Source organism: Acomys russatus, chromosome 29 (assembly GCF_903995435.1).
Source record: "Acomys russatus chromosome 29, mAcoRus1.1, whole genome shotgun sequence".
Lineage (NCBI taxonomy): Eukaryota > Metazoa > Chordata > Mammalia > Rodentia > Muridae > Acomys > Acomys russatus.
The window spans coordinates 36259135-36279360 of record NC_067165.1 but is presented as its reverse complement, the minus strand read 5'-3'; the positions used below and the strand labels follow the sequence as shown (position 1 = coordinate 36279360).

The window sequence follows — 20226 nt, the reverse complement described above, 5'->3', positions numbered from 1 at the left end:
CCAGTTTCACGTGGCCAGGAAGACACGGGGAGACTCAGGACAGACGAGCTCCGTCCCGTGTCTCCAGTGGGGTAAAACGTGAATTGTGGGGACTCCTGGCTTCCACCACAGTCAGCCTCTGGGCTGAGGCAGGGATCTTAGAAGACAGGGAGAAATGATCAGAAAAAAGCAAGTCTCCTTTGGAGGGAAGAATCGGGGGAAAAAATGGGGTGGGAGTAGGGACAACACTCCTCTTGCCTATGATTTATTTTTTAAGAGTAATGTGCTAAAGGAAAAATGAACCTTTCTGGAAACCTCAATAAGACACAAAGATCCAGGTAGTCATAATGGGCCAGCTGGACTGTGGGTCTAGGAAGGAGAGATGCTGGTATGTCAACAGACATTGACCACTGTCCTCCAGTGAGGCCGTTATGTCCCCCAGGACACATGTGACTATGTCTGAAGACATTTCTGGTTGGCAGAACTTGGGAGGGGTGCTCCTGGCAGCTGGCAGGTAGAGACCAGAGATGGCTCAAAACACCACAACACACAGGACAGTCCTATAACAGGATTATGCAACCCCACATCAGCAGTGCAGTGGGAGAAGCCCTAGAGAGGACCTGGAGGTCACAGGTCACAGTCCCTAACCACAGATGAAAAGGCCAGGGGGCAGCCACAGCATGTCTCCCACCAGAGCCGCCTGTTTGCCACCAACAGGGAGTGCAGCCTGCCTCAGTTATAAACACCTTGCTTTGCAGGTCGGTTCTGGCCTCAGCCACCTCCAGGCCATGAAGGTTTTGAGGAGAAGAATGAGGCAGTGAGCAGCCCCAAACCTCGTTAAGTTTTAAAAAACAGTTTTTTCCGGAGAAAGTTAAAACATCCAGGGATCTGCTTATAAATGCCTTTCTCTGAAACAGCATTGGAGACCTGCAAAACAGAACCACAGGGGAATCTGTGAGCTCAGTGTCCTTGACTGAGGCGAGGGCTAAGAGGGGACCCTAAGGAGGGGGCCGCTGAAGGGACCATCTGAAGGTGACTCCACCTACAACTTCCTGAGGTGGGTTATAAAAGAAACACCTCAGCTACTGTAAAAGGAAGGAAAACTCAAGGGTTGTTTCTTGGTGGTTTTGTTTTGTTTTGTTTTGGCTTTTGGTTTTTTGACACAGGGTTTCTCTGTGTAGCCCTGGCTGTCCTGGAACTCACTCTGTAGAGTAGGCTGTCCTTGGACTTGGAGATCCTTCTGCCTCTGCCTCCCAAGTGCTGAGATTAAAGGAGTGCACCACCACCACCTGGTCAAATCTTCTAATACAAAAACTTACAATTCCAATCAGACTGAAAGGTTGGGGGCAAGGAAAATGGGGAAGATGACCCAGAGACCTATGTGTCCTGCTTGGCCCTGGCTGTCTCCTGCTCTATAGGACCCCCAGCTCAGGATCAGAAGTGACTCTTACAGTCCCGGGGCATGCACCCAAGCAGAGCAGTGGAAAGCCCCTCATGGGGAGCAAGTGTCCTGTGAGGTAGAGTGGAGCAAGGCACTACCATGCTCCCCCACTTTTCATTCTCACTGAGGCCTCCAGGAAGGGGACACACTAGACAGAATCACAATGCGTGGGGCAGCCGATGTAGCTCAGTTGGCCCCCAGTGCTGCATAAACTGGGTGTGGTGACCAACACCTGTAATTTCAACACTTGGGAAGTAGAGGCAGGAGGATCGAAAGTTCAAAGTCATTGCCTACTACATAGCAGGTTCTAGGCCAACCTGAGACCCTATCTAAAAAGAGAGCATGTTGGGGATTACACAGAGGTTCAGGGAGAAGCACACAGCCAAGCTTCAGGGGACCATATTTTCTCCACTGAGCTATCCCACCTGGCACTTAAGATTAGTCTCAGTTGGGAACTAGGTGTCTGCCTCTAAGTAGGCAGGGGAAGGTGGCATTTTGCATCAGCCTTTGCATCTGGCTAGGGCCTGCTGCCCTGCACTCTGGGGCTCTCTGCCCTCAGGAAGAAGGGCTTACCCTGAGAAGGAGGGACTGCAGGTCTTCAGAGCCAGCCCACTGCTCCAGGACGCCATCCAGGGTCTCGATGTACCAGGAGCCACTCTTCTTGTCTCTCCAGGAGACAAAGCCTGCAGGAGGAGGAACGCTGAACGCCGCCACAGAGCACAGTGGCGCACTCCTTGGTGGAATGTGCAGGTGGCAGCTAGACACGTGGCAAGGGCGGCCCCACCCGTGGCTCCCCGCTACTCATCACTTCAACACCACCTGACTGGCTTTCTCAGCATGAAAACCAATGTTTTGAGAAGTTGAGGGGTCTCCAGAGGGTTGGAGGATGCATCTTACCGCTCCCTTCCCACCGTGTGCCAGGCACTGTGCTGAGGAAGTGCCAGCCCCCTCCCCTGTTTACTCTCCAAGACAACCCCAACCAGGATTACTGCTCTTAGTCTGCACGCTAATCTGCCTGCGAGCCTTGCCTGCTTCACCCTGAGGGGGCCCTAGGAGAAGTGAAATGACTTGCTGAGGACCCTACAGACTGTGCCTGGCAGAAACAAGACCTTAGGGCATAGGTACCTCTGGGTTACGGGTGGATGCACAGACGAGCTCACCTGGGAAAGTGGAATAGGATACAAGGATGTCACTGGGGGTGGGTAAACTTGACACGGCATCCAGCTGGTCAAAGGTCCTTGAGCCTTCCTGGTATGGGACAGCGTCTGGTTCAGAGTCACTGTCAAAGGCTCTGCCTTGTGAAGATGTGTGGGCCACCTCAAAGCCATGGTCTTTCTGCTCTGCAGGACGCAAAAACAGACACCTAATATCACTAAAGCACACAGTATTTCAGAAAAGGGACAGGCCTCACTGGAGGCTTCACTTGTGAGCTCGGCCAATACCGGAAGTAAACCGAAGCTGGATATGGTGGGGTGCAGTTGTTTTGTTTTGAGACAGGGTCTCACAGTGTAGCCCTGGCTGTCCTGGAACTCACTATGGAGACAGGCTGACCTTGGACTCAAAAGAGATCATCTGCCTCTGCTTCCCAAGTGCCAGGATGTACTCAGTGCACTTTCCCTGGGACTTAACTAGATGGCAGAGGCCAGGGGAATGGTGCCAAGGAAAACGAACAGGTTTTTTACTCTCCTTTACTGTGTGTGTGTGTGTGTGTGTGTGTGTGTGTGTGAGTGTATGTGCTTATGTGTGAGAGAGTGTGTGTGAGAGAGACACACAGTGTGTGTATGTGTGTGAGAGAGAGAAAGTGTGTGAGTATGTGTGTGTTAATGTTAGCATGTGTATGAGAGTGCACATCTGTGCACATGCATTTTAGAGACACTGACCCAGCTCACCAGTGTGGCACTGGACTAGCAGGCCAGCAAGCCTGTCCCCACCTCCCCAGCAAAGGGATTATGGGTCAGCCCCCGTTGTGCCTGGCTCAGACTCCAGAGCCTCACATTTTTTCATAGCAAGCACTTTACAGATGGAGCTGTCTCTGCACCTTCCTGCCCTGCTTTCTTTTTATTCAAACTCTGGGGCTGAAGTCATCACTGCACCAAACTCCTCAGCTGCTGCTAGGCCTGTGGTGGTGAGGTGGGAGTCCTGCTCTACACCAGCGATGTGTGTGGAGACACTGAGGGGCTAGGTGGGGAAGGAAGCAGGCAGTGGTTCCTTCTCTGCCAGCTGTGCTTGCAAGGAGGCTTGAGTGTCACTTACCGCCACCACAGGCCTGGATAAAGAACAACTTTGGCTTTCCTCCCAGGCTAGGGCAGCTGGTCCCATTGAAAATGTTCACAATTTTCTCAATGGGCACAGAGCATCCATCTGTGCCATAGACAGCACCCGGGAACTGGAGATGGCTGGCCTGGAAGACAAGGTACCTTGATTACAAAAGATTCTGGATAGAAATCCAGAGGCCGGTCCCAAGGCTTTGTGTATGGAGATCCATGTTTAGAAGGCCCAAGGCAGGGACACTGGGTTGACTGAGATAGGCTGGTCAGCATCTATTCCAAGGGGCCTAGACTCATTTGACTATCGGAGCCAAGGAGCCCCAGAGTGCAGGCCAGCTGTACCTAGACAGGTGTGTCCATACGCCAGCGTCAGCATGACCCCTAGACTTGTACAAAATGCTGATTGCCAGACCTAGACCTCCAAAGTCAGCCTTCAGGCGCCCCAGGCCCTCCACAGCAGCTAAACACAGTGCAGCATTTGTCTTCTTGTTGTTGTTGTGTGCATGTGCATATGGGTGCCCACATGCATGTGGGGGTCAGAGAACAGCTTGTGGGAGTCAGTTCTCTCTCTACACCATGGAGGTTCCAGGCGGCCAGGCTTGCAACAAGCACCTTTATCTGTTGAGCCGTCTCACTCGCCCCAACTCCTCAATTTAAAAGATAAAGGATCTGCCGGGCAGTGGTGGCACGTGCCTTTAATCCCAGCACTTGGGAGGCAGAGGCAGGTGGGTCGCTCTGAGTTCAAGGCCAGCCTGGTCTAAAAGGGAGTCCAGGACAGTCAAGGTTACACAGAGGAACCCTGTCTCGAAAAACCAAAAAAAAAAAAAAAAAGATCTGCGACCTGAAGAGTGGTAGGGCCTAGCCACAATGAATTAGTACATTAGTGGCCAAGCACCAGATGGATCCCTATGTCCTGTGTCCCATCCAATAGTAAAGGGCCTGTACCACACCCCAAGGAACACATCAAAGGTGGAGAACCAGGACTGCTGCATTTGGACAGGTCTTATTACTTCATTTCCCAGGCTGGGCAGGGCTTCCCATCCACCTCCTATCCACGATGCAACTCTTTAGAGGACCACAGGGCCATAAAGACACAGCCAGAGAGAGACAGTCCTCGCCTCTTTCTCCCCAAAGCTAAGGATGCCATGGTCACAGAAGGGATCGGACTACCTTGTCAAGGAGCTTGTCAAGGATTGGGAAAGGAGAGAGGGCTCCTACCTGGCAGCCATGAGAAAGAATAACCACCACAAAGCAGTCCAGGGCATAGTGGTCCCGGTGCGCCATCTCCACCAAAGCTGCAACCATTTTCTACAAGGGAAGGCTACAGTTAAGGCAGGGGCATCAGTGGAGGTCTGATCTGCAGGATCCAGCCAAAGGCCGTGACACAGCACCCTGCTCCCAGTGCCAAAGCTGTGATGGACACAATCAGCACACTGGCACCATTTGGAGGCTAAGGTGCCATGCTTGGTCCCTGCCATTTAATCCCTACAATAACTCTATGAGAACAATTACTCTTGCTTCTAAACAGAGAAACCGAGACATAAGAGGTCAGCTGGTAGGCACTGAGAAACCCAGTCCTCAGACCCTCTCTCAAAGTCTGATTCTTGACTCCATAACCAGTTACCCGTGTCACCTCCATAGTCCTAGGGGCACAGAGGCTTGTCTGGGGAGTCTCTTGTGGGACAGCGACTGTACCTTGGCAGTCAGGTCATGCTTCACCTCCACCATGAAGTGCAGCCAGCGGAAGCGGCGGTGAAGCTTCTCACAGTCCACATTGGAGCCAGTGCGCATGTTGAGCCCCGAGGAAGGGCAGAAGTTCACATTGTTGATAATGAGGCAGTGGCCACAGGGGTCCGAATCCAGGATGTATGCCTGTGCAATGAATGACGGGTTTCCAATGACATGGAGGGCAGGGAAGAGGGGTGTCAGTGTAGCCCTTAGGAAGGGCTGAGATGCCCAGATCTCAGCCTACACAGGACATGGGGTCTTCTTTCCCACTGAGGGAGCAGTGGGGTCCCTACCCAACATTCCAGTGAGGAAACCCATAGGAGCACCAAGACAAGCGCCAAGTGTGTGCCCCACGCCAAAGAGAACTGAATGTCGTTTTAGTATTCAGGGATGAAAATTTCTAACCCAGCTAGGTGGCTTCCACACATGATCCTAGCACACAGCTCCAGTCCCTGCACGTGAAAAGCAAAGGCAGGCAGACCTCTGTGTTCAAACCTGGTCTACACAGACAGACCTTGTCTCAAAGGAACACAACAAAACCCAAAACAAAAACAAACAAACAAACAAACAAAAACCCATGTCATCCCAACACCAGGGAAGTTGAGGAGGAAGAATGTCGTACGTTCAGAGTGAACTTGAGGCTTCATTTTGAGTTCTAGGGCACCTTGGGCTAAAAACACTAAACGCTTGTCTCAAAAATTAAAAAAAAAAAAAAAAAAAAAAGCTGGGCATGGGTGGCACATGCCTTTAATCCCAGCACTCAGGAGGCAGAGGCAGGTGGATCTCTGTGAGTTCGAGGCCAGCCTGGTCTACAAAGAGAGTCCAGGACAGCCAGGGCTCTGTATAAGAGAGAAACCCTGTCTCAAAAAAACAAAACAAGCAAAAAAAAAAAAGGGGGGGGGCGGGGCTGGAGTGGTGGTGCAGCAGTTAAGAGTGCCGGCTGCTCTTGTAGGGGACTCAGGTTCAAGTCCCCAGTGCTGCACGGTGGCTCACAGCTGTCTGTAACTCCAGTTCCAGGAGTCAGTTCCTCCTTCTGGCGGCTTCTATGGGCATTGCACACATGTGGTGCACAGACATACATGTACTTAGAACACCCACATATATAAAATAATAATTCCTAGCTGGGTGTGGTGGCTCACACCTTTAATCTCAGCAGTTGGAAGACATAAGCATGCAGCTCTCTCTGAGTTTGAGGCCAGCCTGGTCTACAAAGAGTCCAGAGCAGCCAAGGTTATACAGAGAAAGTCTGTCTCGAAAAACCAAACAAACAAAAAATCCCAACTAACCCAGGCACATTCACCCAAAGGGATTTTAAACATCACACCACTTGGTGGTACTGACTTAAGGGCTCAACCGAGTGTCATGTGGTAGGAGCTATCACAGCATTCTCAGGCCAGGGCCCACCCTCTGATCTGGGGCAGCAGCTTTCACCCAGGTTCAGGCCCCTTGAACTTCCTCTTCCATGGCCTGTTTATCTGAAAACTTCTCTGCCTGACTCCTGTCCCCAGCAGAGGGCTCTGCAGGGCAAGTGGTCTTGTCCCCAGCATGGAACACTAGGGCAGCACAGGGGAGCCACAGAGTATATACATGAGAGGAGCAGCCTGAGTGACTTGCCCTGGAGGGGACACCACAGAGGCTGATGGGCAGGATGGGACAGAGTGTTCCAGCTGGGGTGAGGAGCCATGGAGAGTGGTGACTGCAACGGTACTCCCCAGCCAGGCAGAGCTCCTTCAGGCTCCTAGCTTGGCCAAAGGGAAGGGCTTGGGGGAGGGACAAACTCCAATCACATGAGACTCACCATATCTGCATGTCCCCTAATCGTCTCTGGAGCACCTGGGAAAACAGAGGAAAGAAGAAACGTGGGTGTTGGGGTTCAATGGGGGAAAAGTCAAGGAGCTATGAAGACAGCTCCAACAACAGAGAGAAGCAGGGACTTTGGAACAGAGTCAAGTGGCGCAGCCCCCACAGAGAAGTGTCTAAAAGTTGCCAACAATGCCAAACACACCCTTACACCCTTGAAAAGTGTTAGCTGAGAATGCTCACCAAGGTCTTATTCAAAAGCCTCCAACTGAGGCTAGAGAGATGGCCTCAAAGGTTAGGAGCACTGACTGCTCCTCCAGAGGTCCTGAGTTCAATTCCCAGAAACCACATGGTGGCTCGTAACCATCTATAATGTGATTTGATGCCCTTTTTCTAGCCTGCAGGTGTACACGCAGGAAGAGCATGTACAAAGCACTGTATACATAATAATAAATAAATCTTAAAACAAAACAAAAGCCTCCAACTATGATCCAACCATCCAGGGGGCCATCCTAAAGAGCCAGCTAGCAATACACACTGCCTCAGGTAAACCAGACAGCAAACGGCTATGGGAAAAGCAAAGAAGCCAGCCACTGAAACACAGACCATATGATTCTGTTCATTGGAAACTCCACAGCAGAAGGGAGTAAGGGAAGTGGGGGTGAGGGGTAGAGAGATGATGGCTGAGCAGGGAAGAGCACTGGCTGTTCTTGCAGGGGATCCAGGTTCGGTTCCCAGCAAATGCACTGCAGTTCATAATCATCCAGTTCGAGGGGACCTGGCAACCTATGTGGCCTCTGTGGGCACCAGAAGTGCATGCAGCACATAAACATATTCATATACATTTCTATCCTTAGAACTGTGCTGCTACTAGGAATAAATACTCACAAAGACGGGACATCAAGTCCCTTCTGAGCCCACAAGAAGATCATCAAGGTTGGCAGATCTAGACCCAGGGGGCCTGCAAAAACTGCAAGGTCAATGCATGCAGTAAATCTAGACCCCTGGTTCAGATCTAGCCAATGGATAGCTCCTTCTCCAGGGTTGTGGGGAGAGCGGGGGCTGCCTCTGACATGAACTCTGGTATCTCCAATTCGACCACTTCCCCTTGGTGTGGAGGCCTAACAGCACTCAGAAGAAGGGAAAGCAGGCTATCCGGATGAGACCTGATAGGCTGTGGTCATATGGTGGAGGAGGAGGTCCCCTTCTGTCAGAGGTCTAGGGGAGGGGAATAGGGCAAAAGGGGGTGGGGGAACAGGAAGATACAATTGGAATGTAATCTGAATAAATTATTTAAAAAATAAATTTTAAAAACATCCCTTGTGAAGAGCTAAGGAGTTGGCTTGTGGGGAAAGCACATGACACACAATTGGGAGGACCTGCATCTGGAGCCTCAGAATCCCACAGGACTCAGTGGCATGCACCTGTGATCCCAGGACTCCTACATCGAGATGGGGGCAGAAGCAAGAGAACCCTAAGACGCTCACAGGCCAGCTCACCTGGCTTGTGGAGTGATAAACAGGAGATTCTGTGACAAACAAGGTGTAAGGGAGGACCAACGCCCGAGGTTGTCCTCTGCCTCCACACATGTGCAATGATGAGTATACGTGTGTGTGCCTGTGTGTACCCATATGTGTACGTGCACACACACACACACACACACACACACACACACACACACACACACACAGTAAAAGTCAAACTAAATAAAACTTACACAAGAACAGCAATTTTCGAGCCCAGACTGCTGTTCCTAATGACCCAACCTGACAGTCCCCAGAGGGAGGGGAGCCGTGGGCACACTCGGCATCGCCTGCTGCCTGTCCACTCGGGAACTACACATAGGAACAAATCCAGGATCAGTCCTCTTCCTTCTGCCTCAGCAAAATGCGGCTTCTCTGCTTTAATGGGTGTCAAAAGTACAGGGTCTGGGCTAGTTTTATGTCAGCTTGATACAAGCTAGAGTCAAAACGAGGACCTCTCAGTGAGAAATGCTTCCGTGAGCAGTGAGCAGTGAGCAGTGCCATGCCTGGGCAGGTGGTCCCAAGCTGAGTAAGAAAGCAGGCTGAGCAAACCACGGAAAGCAAGCATTCCTTCATGGCCTCTTCACAAGTTTCCACTCCAGGCTCATGCCTTGCGTGCCTGCCCTGACAAGTCTGTAACTCCAGCAGCAGGGACTCTGATGCCCTCTTCTGGACTACAATGGCACTGCACTCATGTGCATATACCCACACATAATTTTAACAATAGGATAAAGGTAAACTCTCAAAGAAAAACCCACGTGTTTATCAACATAAGCATGTTAAATGCTTGTCATGCAAGATGAAGACCTGATTTCCATCCCCAGGACCCACCTAGAAAGCCCAGGCCTGTTGGCACATAACTCCCATACTGCAAAGGCACAGACAGGCAGGCAATGGATCCCTGGGGCTCACTAGCCAGCCTAGACTATCAATGAGTTCCACCAGGGAGAGACGTTATCTCAAAAAACCAAAGAGAGAAAGCAGAAGAGAAGGCTCAGTGTTTGAAAGAGATTACTGCTGTGATAGTTCCCAGGACCCATATGGTGGGTCACAACCGCCACCTGTAAATCTAGTTCCAGGAGGACCCGCCATTGTCTTCTGACTTCTGTGCATTTCTGCACTCATGTAGTACACACAAAACACTCAAGCACACACACATACACACACACCACACACAAAACGAATACTTTTTAAGTAAAAGAAAAGCAAGTTGGATGTCTCCTGAAGAATGACACCCAAGGTTGTCCTCTGACCTACTGACTTCAACATGCACGGGCACCAACATGCATGTGCACTGACATGCGTGTGCATCAATGTGCATCTGCACAAACATGGCACACACAGAGAGAGAGGGAGGGGGGAAGGATGGAAGGAGAGAGGGAGGGAGAGAGGGAGAGGAAGAAGGAGGAAAGGAAGGAGGGAGGGAGAGAGAAGGAGGGAAGGAAGGAGGGAGAGAGATCATATAAATAACTTCAGGTTCTTCAGAACAGGGGCTACAGCCACCTAGCAATGGACAAGAGAGACCTGTGGTCCGAAGAGGAGAACACCATGAATGAAATGCAGATCTGAGAGATGCCAGACTCAACAGAGCTCCTAAGGTAGGGTTGGTTTTCTTTTTAAGATTTATTTAGTTTATGAATATGAGTGCTCTGTCTTCATGCACACCAGAAGAGGGATTTAGATTCCATTACAGATGGTTGGGAGCCATCATGCGGTTTGCTGGGAATTGAACTCATGACCTCTGGAGGAGCAGCCAGTGCTCTTAACCGCTGAGCCATCTCTCCAGCCCCTAAAGTAGGATTTTCTTTTCACTGATGTACAAAGACCAGCCAAAGTGACACATGTCGATGAAACCAGAACAGCAATTGCCTCAGTTGCAGAAGTGGCTACTGACTAAATAACGACAAGGTCTCCTAGGCTACTAGAATGTCCTGTGACAGTGTGAATGGTGACAACCTGTAGACATATGCACACCTGGGGTGTGTACATTTCAGTATGGACTACCGCCTTGTCATCGTAGGCAAATCATTTCACCTCGCTGGGGCTTTGATTCCTTGCTGACAGGGCTGAATCTAACAGCATCTGCTTTGCAGGGCTGCAGGGATGTAGGAAGGTGAGTGCTGCAGCACATATGTGTGCAGGGCAGAGCTCTGACAAACAGCTTCCCCACTCCTCCTGTCAGGCGTGGGTGATTTCAGTCACCCACCAGAACCCAAAGGCAAAGCCTGGGCAACAACAGCTTCTTCTGGAAACACTCAGAGAAGCAGGGAGCATCCAGAACAGACTCTTGCTTTTCATATGTGTTGTCAAAATCACATCTCCTATAGACTGATTGGAATCTTCCATTCATCTCCTATGAGCATTCATGAAGACAAACACTGGAATTAAATTCCAAATCTCAACCCAAGTTGTACCCAGAGGCACACCCCAATAGCCTCATGATGGCACCTACCCACCAAGCATTCAATACTCACAGACATTATGAGCTCCACCAGCACTGATGTCCACTGGCCTGGGTGTTTCTGGTCTGAGAACCTCTGGCCTGAGCCGAGCAGGCCAGAGCTCTTCAGGCCCCAGCACCACTGGGGAGAGGTTTCCCACGGCAGGCTGCGATGGCTCCAGCTTCAGTACGCTCTGCTCCTTTGGTGTGAGTCCTATTGGTCCCAGGACCACAGGTACCAGGTGATCTTGGGGTTTAACAGCCTCTGGATCCTGCTCGGTTGCTTGCCGACTGGTTCGCAAGAATGAAGCCAGGGCGCCTTGGCCTGTGTCCTCTAAGCAGGAGATGAAGAGAGGAAGGGCCTGCCTCCCTCGGGTTTCAAGATCTGTGACCAGCTGCCTGGCCTGATCCCGCCGAGACCCACAGCCTGCCCGCTGTTTGGATAGAAAAACCAGACACTCATTATCCAGAGACATTTCCTCGGCTCTCACCCTATCTCCCACTTTTCACTGAGCATAAGCCTGGGGCAGGTGGGCAAAAACGAACCCGGAAGTGCACAGAATGCACATCGCTCTGCAGCCTTTGCCTATCTATCTAGGCAGTACTTTAGAGACACCTACTGTGTGTCCGGTACTGCGCTAAGTGATAATTAGCCCTAATAAAAATAACAAGATGGTAGCTAGTAGTTTACACAAGGTACTTAAAATTTTCTAAACTTGTTACTAACATTAACATAAGGGAATTGAATATAGAAATCAAGATTTCCAGCTGGGCATGCTAGCACACGCCTTTAATCCCAGTACTTGGGAAGCCGAGGCTAGTGGATCGCTATGAGTTCGAGGCCAGCCTGGTCTACAAAGTGAATCCAGGGCAGCCAGGGCTACACAGAGAAAGCTGTCTCGAAAAACAAAAAACAAAACCAAAACAAAACCAAACCCAAGGTTTCCACCTTCTCCTTTTCAGGGGGAAACTGGTTTTGTTTTGTATGGGAGGAAAGCTTTTATATTTATTTGAAGGAGGAAAAAGTTCTCAAGTAGCCAAACTGACCTTCAACATCCTACATAGCTGGGAATGACCTTTGAACTTCTGATCTGCTGCCTCCTGAGTCACCAGGCCTGGTTTATGGAGCACTGGGGACTGGACTCAGGGATTCGTGTATACTGGACAGGCACTCTACCAAGCGAATTCTACATCTGGTCTCTTGCTTTGGCTTTGCTTTTAAATACTTACTTGTACATATGCATACGTGTGTATCTGGGTGTGTTATATGTGTGCCTACTATGTGCTGGCTGCCTAAGGAGGCCAGAAGAGGGTGTCAAATCCCCTGGAACTGAAGTCACAGACAGTTGTGAGCCGCCATGTGGGACATTGAAAACTGAAACCAAGTCCTCTGCAAGAACAACAGCCAAGCGGGGCGGTGGTGGTGCACGCCTTTAATCCCAGCACTCGGGAGGCAAAGGCAGGTGGATCGCTGTGAGTTCAAGGCCAGCCTGGTCTACAAAGCGAGTCAGGGACAGCCAAGGCTACACAGAGAAACCCTGTCTCGGAAAAAAAAAAAAAAAAAAAAAAAAAAGAACAACAGCCAACACTCTTACTCACTGAGGCAGATCTCCTGCCCTTGGTTTCTGAAGACTGGGTCTCATGTAACCAGGCTGGCCTCAAACTCAGTATACAGCCAAGGATGGCCTTGAACACCGGATCCTCCTGCCTCTCCCTCTGTAACGCTGGAAGTCCAGCTATGTGCTACAACCCCTGGAAGCAGCCTCCTTTCAAACAGTTTGCCAAGGCCAACACTGGGCTGGAACACTGCTCTGACCACACTTAGCTGGAGAAGGAAACAAGACAGAGGTTGCTGGTGCCCTTGGGCAGTTCAGCTGTGAGGCCTCTTAATGTGCCCTGAAGGCTAGGACTTTACCTTTAAACCACTTCCCTAGATGACTGTGGGCCTCTCAGAAAGTGCTCCTGAGATGCTTTTGTTATTACTGATCACGTGACTCTAGACTGCTTACTTCTATTTCTCCTTCACTGGACCAGACCAGGTTCCTGGAATGATAATGCAGACGCTGAAGACAGCCTTCTAGGCAGTCCCCCAGGGCCTGCCACTCGTAGCCTCTCAGTAAGAAATGTTCCCTTTTCAGATCTGTGGTGTGGGGGTCAACTAGAACAAAGATGCTAAAGTGTGGTTTTTTTTTTTTAATTAAATGTTTGATTTTATTCTTCTGTTACCTACCTCAAATCCCTTCTTTTTCAAACTCATTTATAAAGCATGCACCTGATATATAAAGTCCCAGCCAAAACAGACAGGGTATGCTGGGTCCTGGTGCTGTGTCCAACACAGAAACGCTTCACATCCGTTATTTCCTAAGAAAGGATGACCACTGTTCCGCTTCACAGCCCGGGAAACTGAGGTTCAAAGAGGGTAGGTGACTGACACAACGAGGCAGTGCAAGGCTAAACTGCACTGGACACCAAGATGCCCCAAGGTATTTACTCTAGGACCCTTATACTAAAAGGAGAAATACACGCCTCCTTTCTCAAAAGAAACGGAAGTACTAAGAGGGTGCGGGTTACAGAGTCACTTAAGCAAACACTCCGAAAAAGAGGTGCTTGGGATTCTGTTTATTCTTCTGGAGGTCTCAGAGGCTAGATTCTGGAAGGTCTTGAAAATGGAGTTCCCTCACCATGGTTTCCTAGGGCGTGGGTTGCCCACGGTGCAAGGCGGGAGAGGAGGCCAGAAACTCGGTGGTGGCGAAGCCTCCCAGTCCCTACCCGCGCCGCGAGAAAAGCGGGGTACACAATGGGGGCAGGGCCCACCTGAATATCCTCGATCATGTCGCGCGTGAAGAGCTGTCGACTCAGCAGAGCGTCCCAGAGCTCGGCGACTTGCAGCTCGCCCACCAGACGCAGACGGTTTCGCCGCAGGAGCTGTCGGTCGGCCTCCTCCATGGCAGGAAGATTGCTGGACCCCGGGTTCTGTCCGCTTCCGGCCCTCGGGTCCCGACCACGCCCCCACGCCACGCCCCCACATCGCCTAATCAAGGGATCCCACTCAGGTCAGCAGTCACCGGGTCCACTCGCCTCCGCCTCCCCATCCACTTCACAGCTCCCACGCCCACCTAACGTCACTGCCAACCCCACCGCCACCCCGCCTCAACCTCCACCCCCGATTCTCGGGCCCCGCCCCGGCCTTTCGCCACGCCCTAAGATGTCCTGCTCCGCCACGCCCCCTGGCCCTGCACTCAAGCCCCGGCCTGTCATCTCACTTCACCCGCCACATAATAACGATCCTCCCCTACGACGGGCCCTTCCCCGTCTCCTAGGCCAACACCTTGGCCTTGCCGTGTCCCTCAACCCGTCCCCTGTCCCACTCCCCTGCTCTTTTCTCTCCCCACCGCCTCTAGGACCCGCCCCATCTTGCTGCTCCGTCCCTCCCTAGCCCGGTACTCAGGCCCCACACGCACCCTGTTTCCCTAAGGCGCTATTCCGTCACGCCCCTCGCCAAGCTCTCAAATCCAGCTCCTGCCCTCTCGCCCCGCCTTTTTTTTTTTTTTTTTTTTTTTTTTTTTTTTTTTTTTTTTTTTGGTTTTTCGAGACAGGGTTTCTCTGTGTAGCCTTGGTCATCCTGGACTCACTTTGTAGACCAGGCTTCGCCCCGCCTTTAACACGCATTCAACCCAACATTGCTCTGCCCCTTGGGCCACCACGTGACTTTCCGTCCCGCCCCGCGTCTCTGAAGCTCCTCCTGGCCTCCCCGGTGGTCGCCTTACTTGCTACCCTGCACCCTCTTCCTGGTTCGGCTTAGCGCCCATCGTACCTTTTTCCCTCGTGTGGCGGTTGCTCTACCAAAATTCACAGTGACCCTACTTCTGCACACTCTCTAAGGGTCACAGGAGGGAAGGGAAAATAAAACCATGTCTACAGGTCTACCCCACATCTTTCAGGCCCTTTGGCTTCCTTTTTTTGTTTGTTTGGTTGGTTGGTTTTGGGGGTGTCCCCCCCCCCCCGAGACCCAGTCCGCTGCAGCTAATGAAACCTCAGATCCCATCCTCGCCCTCTACTCTCTTCTCTCCACCTGATGTTTCTCAGTACTTAGTGCCTCATCGAACTAAGACCAGACTTCCATCTCCCCCTCCTCACCTGCCCTCCACAGCACCTCCCACTGGCATCTAGTCCTCGGCTCTCTCACAGTTTCGTAACCACTCATTTTTCACGTCTTACAAGTAATTGAGCACTGTGATAGGCACTTTACACGCCTTATGTTATTCATCCCCGCCACGTTCCCGACAGGGATATAGTTAGGTCCTTGTTTGGCAGATGCCTCAGGGATGGCACAGCTTGACCCCAACAGAGGCATCTACGATTCAAGCCTGAACCGGAACAGACTCAACCAAAAATCCACTTTGGAATATGCCAGAATAAAATAAAATGAAATAAAAATTATAAAAATAAAACAATATTACATTTGATTCCTGATCGTAGTATCCAGCAACCATAAAGTACGCTGCACACTCAGATGAGCACCTGAGGAAGTCTGAGGAGAGCAGCAACAAGAAACTCAAAGGCGATCAGTTGACTCAAAGCAGAGGAGATTTACCATGCTGGGATTTGGCATTTACCACTCTCACCTGATTTCATCTTGGTTAAAAAAAAAAATAAATAACATGAATCTGGATTGTTCTATTGGCTCTAGGGCAGGAGTTCAATCCAAAACAACCAGTTATGCACAGAAAGGAAGTAGAGCTCAGTGGCAGAGCACTTGCCTAGCATGCATGAGGTCCTCACTTTACTCCCCACTTGGGTGGGGTGGAACAGGCTTTAACCTCTTTTTTTTTTTTTCCCCATTTATTTTGCAAATATCTAAATATTCACTGGCAGCTTGTACAAACCAAGGCCTGTGCAGACAGTGATACAGGGCAGAATAGTAAGAGACCCTACCTACAGGAGCTTACACTCCTGAAAGAGGCAAGCGACAGACAATATGAAATCAACACATAAAAGATACAGCCAGGCATGCTAGTGCACGCTTTTAACCCCAGCACTCGGGAGGCTGAGGCAAGTGGATCTTTGTGAGTTCGAGGTCAGCCTATTCCACCTAGCGAGTTCTAGGCCAGGCAAGGCTACACAGTGAGACCCTGTCTCAAAAACAACAAAAACAATATGCTAGATAAGTGCTAAAAGCAAACGATTACATAAGAACTCAACACGAGGCATGGAATAGAAAATACATCTCCCAAGAGACCTTGGTCACTGGCGGGGGAGGGGGGTGGGGGCCGGGGAGGCAAAAAGTCAACCTCATTCACCACACTACCCCCTTTCCAGTGCTTGCTTGAATGCCAGTCTAGAACGTTCTTGGGTTGATAAACAGAATTTGGAGTCTTGGATTCTAAGCTTTGGGCAAGTCTTTGGCCCTCTCTGGGTCTTGCTATATGGATAGGTTGGACTACGAAGAATCCCTAAGGTAGGCTCAAACTCTGACGCTCTAAGAGTCTATGAATAGGGTTAAAGTGAACTGGGACCAGCGACGGCGTCCCCGTCCTAGCAACTGTTGCTAGACGTGGGCCATCTTCTACCAACCAGTGGAAAGCCCTCCCTGGGTCCCGGCTGTCTTCCTGCTATCCCTTAATGCATAGCGACTCTGCCTCGCTAGAAGGCACGTTCTGGCCTCTCTGGTCAAGATCAAGCTTTCGGACCCAGCCGAAGAGCGCGCTCCGTTCCTATAGCAACCGCGCGAGATCCACGCGCCTACGGTGAACCGCACGGCCAAAATAAGTCCGCCGAATGCGTGGCCTACACCCGGTCTGTGGGCGCGTTCGAGGCGCGTTGTCTTTAAGTGACACGTGACTGCCCCGGGCCTGGGCCCCGCCTCTTTCCCCTCCCCAGGTGCTCTGGTGTGGACTGGAAGCGCTGGCCCCGGCGGATTCACTGGAGCACGGAAGCTGCGGCCGGTTGGGCCGGTGCCCTTTCCCGGTAACTCCTTCCCGGCGTGGCGCGCGGACGCGGCGGGGCCTGGCAGCCTGAGGGATCTCCCGTGAGCTCCTCCGCGTCCTCAGCCCGCGCTGGGCCCGGGGGGACCCGGGAGCGGACAGGAACCGGGGCGGCGGGGGAGGGGGCCGCCTCCCGGAAGGTCGCGACCCTGGCGGGCGCCCGGTATGGAGCTTAGTCCTGCAGAGCGTCCGGGGCAGCCGCCGCGCTTCTGCGCTTGGGGACGCCAAGGGCTACCTGTTGGCCAGCGCGTCCCCTGCCCCTGGAGCTGGAGAATATCAGCCAAAGAACATCTCCACCTCACCCACTCTGCGGGGCTGACACTTCACGCACCCTCCCTGCTTGTGGGTTCTTAGTAAAAACCCCTTACCCGCTTTACTCTTCCCCGCCCCCGCCCATTGAAGATCCTGCTAGGTGCTAGTATTCAGTCACACCCTGTCAACAAAAACACAGGTTTTGGTCCTAGAGCGGTGGTGAACAGACAGACCCTCCAGTCTGATCCCAAAGTCTGGTGAGCTTAGCCATACCTCAGATCATGTTGTCTTAAGGGAGAGACTGGCTTGCTTGTGGATTTTACTTAACATGTGTGCAATTCTAAACAGTGGGCAACTGTCCGTAAAGACTCTGAAGCAGCATTTGTATCTTGCACTTGTCAAAATCCACCCCCCTGAGTAAAGGTGTCAGCCACTAAACATTAACACTGTGAGGTCAAGATGAATGTGGTCCATGAAAACAGTGTATGGTATAAAAGATCATAACCCAGTGTGTGTCACCAGCACCGCACTATCTCCTCATCAACCAGCCAGGATTATTCCAAAACCTACACTGAATTCAACCCTTCAGCTGAGTTGTAGTTAAAACATTTTAAAGCCTATTCTTTCCTGTTCTTTTTAGATGGAAAACTAAGTATTTTTTTTCCTTAACCACTTATTCGTATCTGAAGTTTCCGAACTCAATAACCAAATTGCTAATTAAAGAACAGCTTCCCATTTTCTTGTTTGAATGAATGTGGTGGAAAAATAATAGGCTTACTGAATATTGCTGAATAATCATTTTTTACAGTTTCATATTTATTTAGTGCCCAGAAATGCCACAGCCATCCCAGATTGTGATTCAGTACATGATAAGCCATGATGAATTTGTGAGTTGATTTAATACAGTCTCAGCGAGCTACTATGAAGCCAGTTATCCTAAGTTTTTTTTGTTTTGATAGATGAAAGTGGCATTTGAGGTGTGATCTCCTGGCTATCCTGAATATATTCTCATAGTCAGTACTTATTCCAACTCATTCATTTTCAGCGATTTTTAAAAAGGCTTTTCTGATCTATTGTAACTTATCTTTTATCTAGAATAGTTCTTATGTGCAATATTCAAAAATAGTGACTTTTTTTTTTAAAGATAGGGTCAACTAGATTGACACGTTCCCTTTTTTTTAAAAAAATCTTTTGCTTAATTCTCATCTTAATGTCTTTATCCCCAACCTGGAAAAAAAAAAAAAGCAAGGCTGTTCAGGTTTCTGCTTCTTGAACTGAAAACTAACTCTTAATCATTTCAGCTCTGGGAAGGAAGAGAGATGGAAGTGAAAAAGTTGAGCGTTTCCTGGCAATTCTTGCTAGTTCTGGTTCTGATCCTGCAAAGTCTGTCTGCGTTGGATTTTGACCCATACAGAGTCCTAGGGGTCAGCCGCACAGCCAGTCAGGCTGACATTAAAAAGGCTTATAAGAAGCTCGCTCGGGAATGGTAGGTGAAACTAGGAATGGAAATTTAATACACGCCAAGCAGTCAGCAGTGGCTGAAGCCTAAATTATGATGGCTTGTCTGTTTCTGTGTTTAGTATATATGTAGAGCTGTCCAGAGCACTGATGTCCAGCTCACAGCCTGTGCGTCATCATCGTTAGTGACCCATGGTCTATGCTTACTCTGACGCACACTCCCTTCAGGAATGCTATTGCTTAGAGCATTGTCTTAGACAATGTTAGGACAATCAATGTTCAAGTAAGACGTAACTTTGATTTAAAAAAAAAAAAGCGTAATCAAAGTGGACATGGTACCTTAACATTTGATGATCCCAGCACTGGGAGGCAGAGGCAGGAGGCTCACCCACCCTGAGTTGAGGTCAGCCTAGGCTGTGATGGCAAGTTCCAGGTCCACTAGAGCAGATGGTCTCAACCTGTGAGTCATGACCACTTTGAGTTTGAATGACCCTTTCACAGGATCACCTTAGACCATCAGAATACACAGACACTTATGTTATGATTCATAACAGTAGCAACATTACAATTATGAAGCAGCAACAAAATTAATTTTTTGATGGGGTCACCAGAACATAAGGAACTGTATTAAAGGGTCACAGCATGAGGAAGGCTGAGAATGATGGATCTAGAGCAAATAAAAGAGCCAAGTAATCAGCAGTGGTGAGCCACTGTTCTCGCTGTGTGTTATTTCTAAAGTAATTCTGTTTTTTAAAGGTTTTATTTTTAAACCTGGGTGTGGTAGCACACGCCTTTAATTCCAGGATTTGGGAGGCAGAGGCAGGTGGATCTCTGAGTTCGAGGCCAGCCTGGTCTACAAAGTGAGTCCAAGAAAGCCAGGGCTACACAGAGAAACCCTGTCTCAAAAAACCCAAAGACCTATAATTATGAGTCTATATCAAAACAGTCTGCTGAATACCCTGGAGATGGAGTATGGCCAGTTGCGAGTTGCCTGACATGAGTGCTGGAGCTAAACCCGGGTCCTCTGTAAGCGCAGCCAGCTCTCCAGCCCCTACAGAGCCATTCTCTGTGGCTATAAATGTTATCGGGAACATATACAGCTCTGTTCTCTAAATCTCTAAGACTTAAGAAAGTTTAGAATAGGTACTTTTGGCCTCCCAATTTTAAAAGATTCAAGAACCAAGTGTATTACTTTTATATTAGAAAACTATCAGAATGTTTTTGAGACATTTTGAGACTATGTAGACCAGGCTGGCCCTGAACTCAGAGATCCCTTTGCCTGCTGAGTGCTGTGTGTGCGCATGAGAACTATCACAATTTTACCTGTTGTTATGAGGATTGTAATTAGCGGGGA

General features: G+C 50.1%; 2 protein-coding genes across 2 annotated transcripts in view; one reads left to right on the top strand and one right to left on the bottom strand.

The window, feature by feature from the left end:
• Positions 1–388: 388 nt before the first annotated feature.
• Casp9 (caspase 9) lies at positions 389–14124 on the bottom strand. The gene is made up of 9 exons (XM_051171661.1): positions 13993–14124; positions 11213–11612; positions 7214–7248; positions 5383–5559; positions 4906–4995; positions 3674–3821; positions 2581–2760; positions 1994–2103; positions 389–906 (listed from the first exon to the last, which is right to left on the bottom strand). Exons 1-9 carry the CDS (start codon positions 14122–14124, stop codon positions 817–819), a joined length of 1362 nt encoding a protein of 453 aa, XP_051027618.1. The 3' UTR covers positions 389–816.
• A 2813-nt stretch (positions 14125–16937) lies between these two features.
• Positions 16938–20226, top strand: part of Dnajc16 (DnaJ heat shock protein family (Hsp40) member C16) — a 30451-nt gene continuing 27162 nt past the window's right edge. Inside the window, 2 exon segments of the mRNA XM_051171272.1 lie at positions 16938–17145; positions 18716–18900. Of these exon segments, the coding sequence (XP_051027229.1) occupies positions 18734–18900 (167 nt within the window). The 5' untranslated portion in view covers positions 16938–17145; positions 18716–18733.

Coding starts and splice junctions, on each gene's coding strand:
- Casp9 (XM_051171661.1), bottom strand. CDS start 14,124: ATGGAGGAGGCCGACCGACAGCTCCTGCGGCGAAACCGTCTGCGTCTG. Junction 11,613..13,992: donor ACATGATCGAGGATATTCAG/GTGGGCCCTGCC, acceptor CTATCCAAACAG/CGGGCAGGCTGTGGGTCTCG. Junction 3,822..4,905: donor TTCTTTCTCATGGCTGCCAG/GTAGGAGCCCTC, acceptor CTTGTCTTCCAG/GCCAGCCATCTCCAGTTCCC.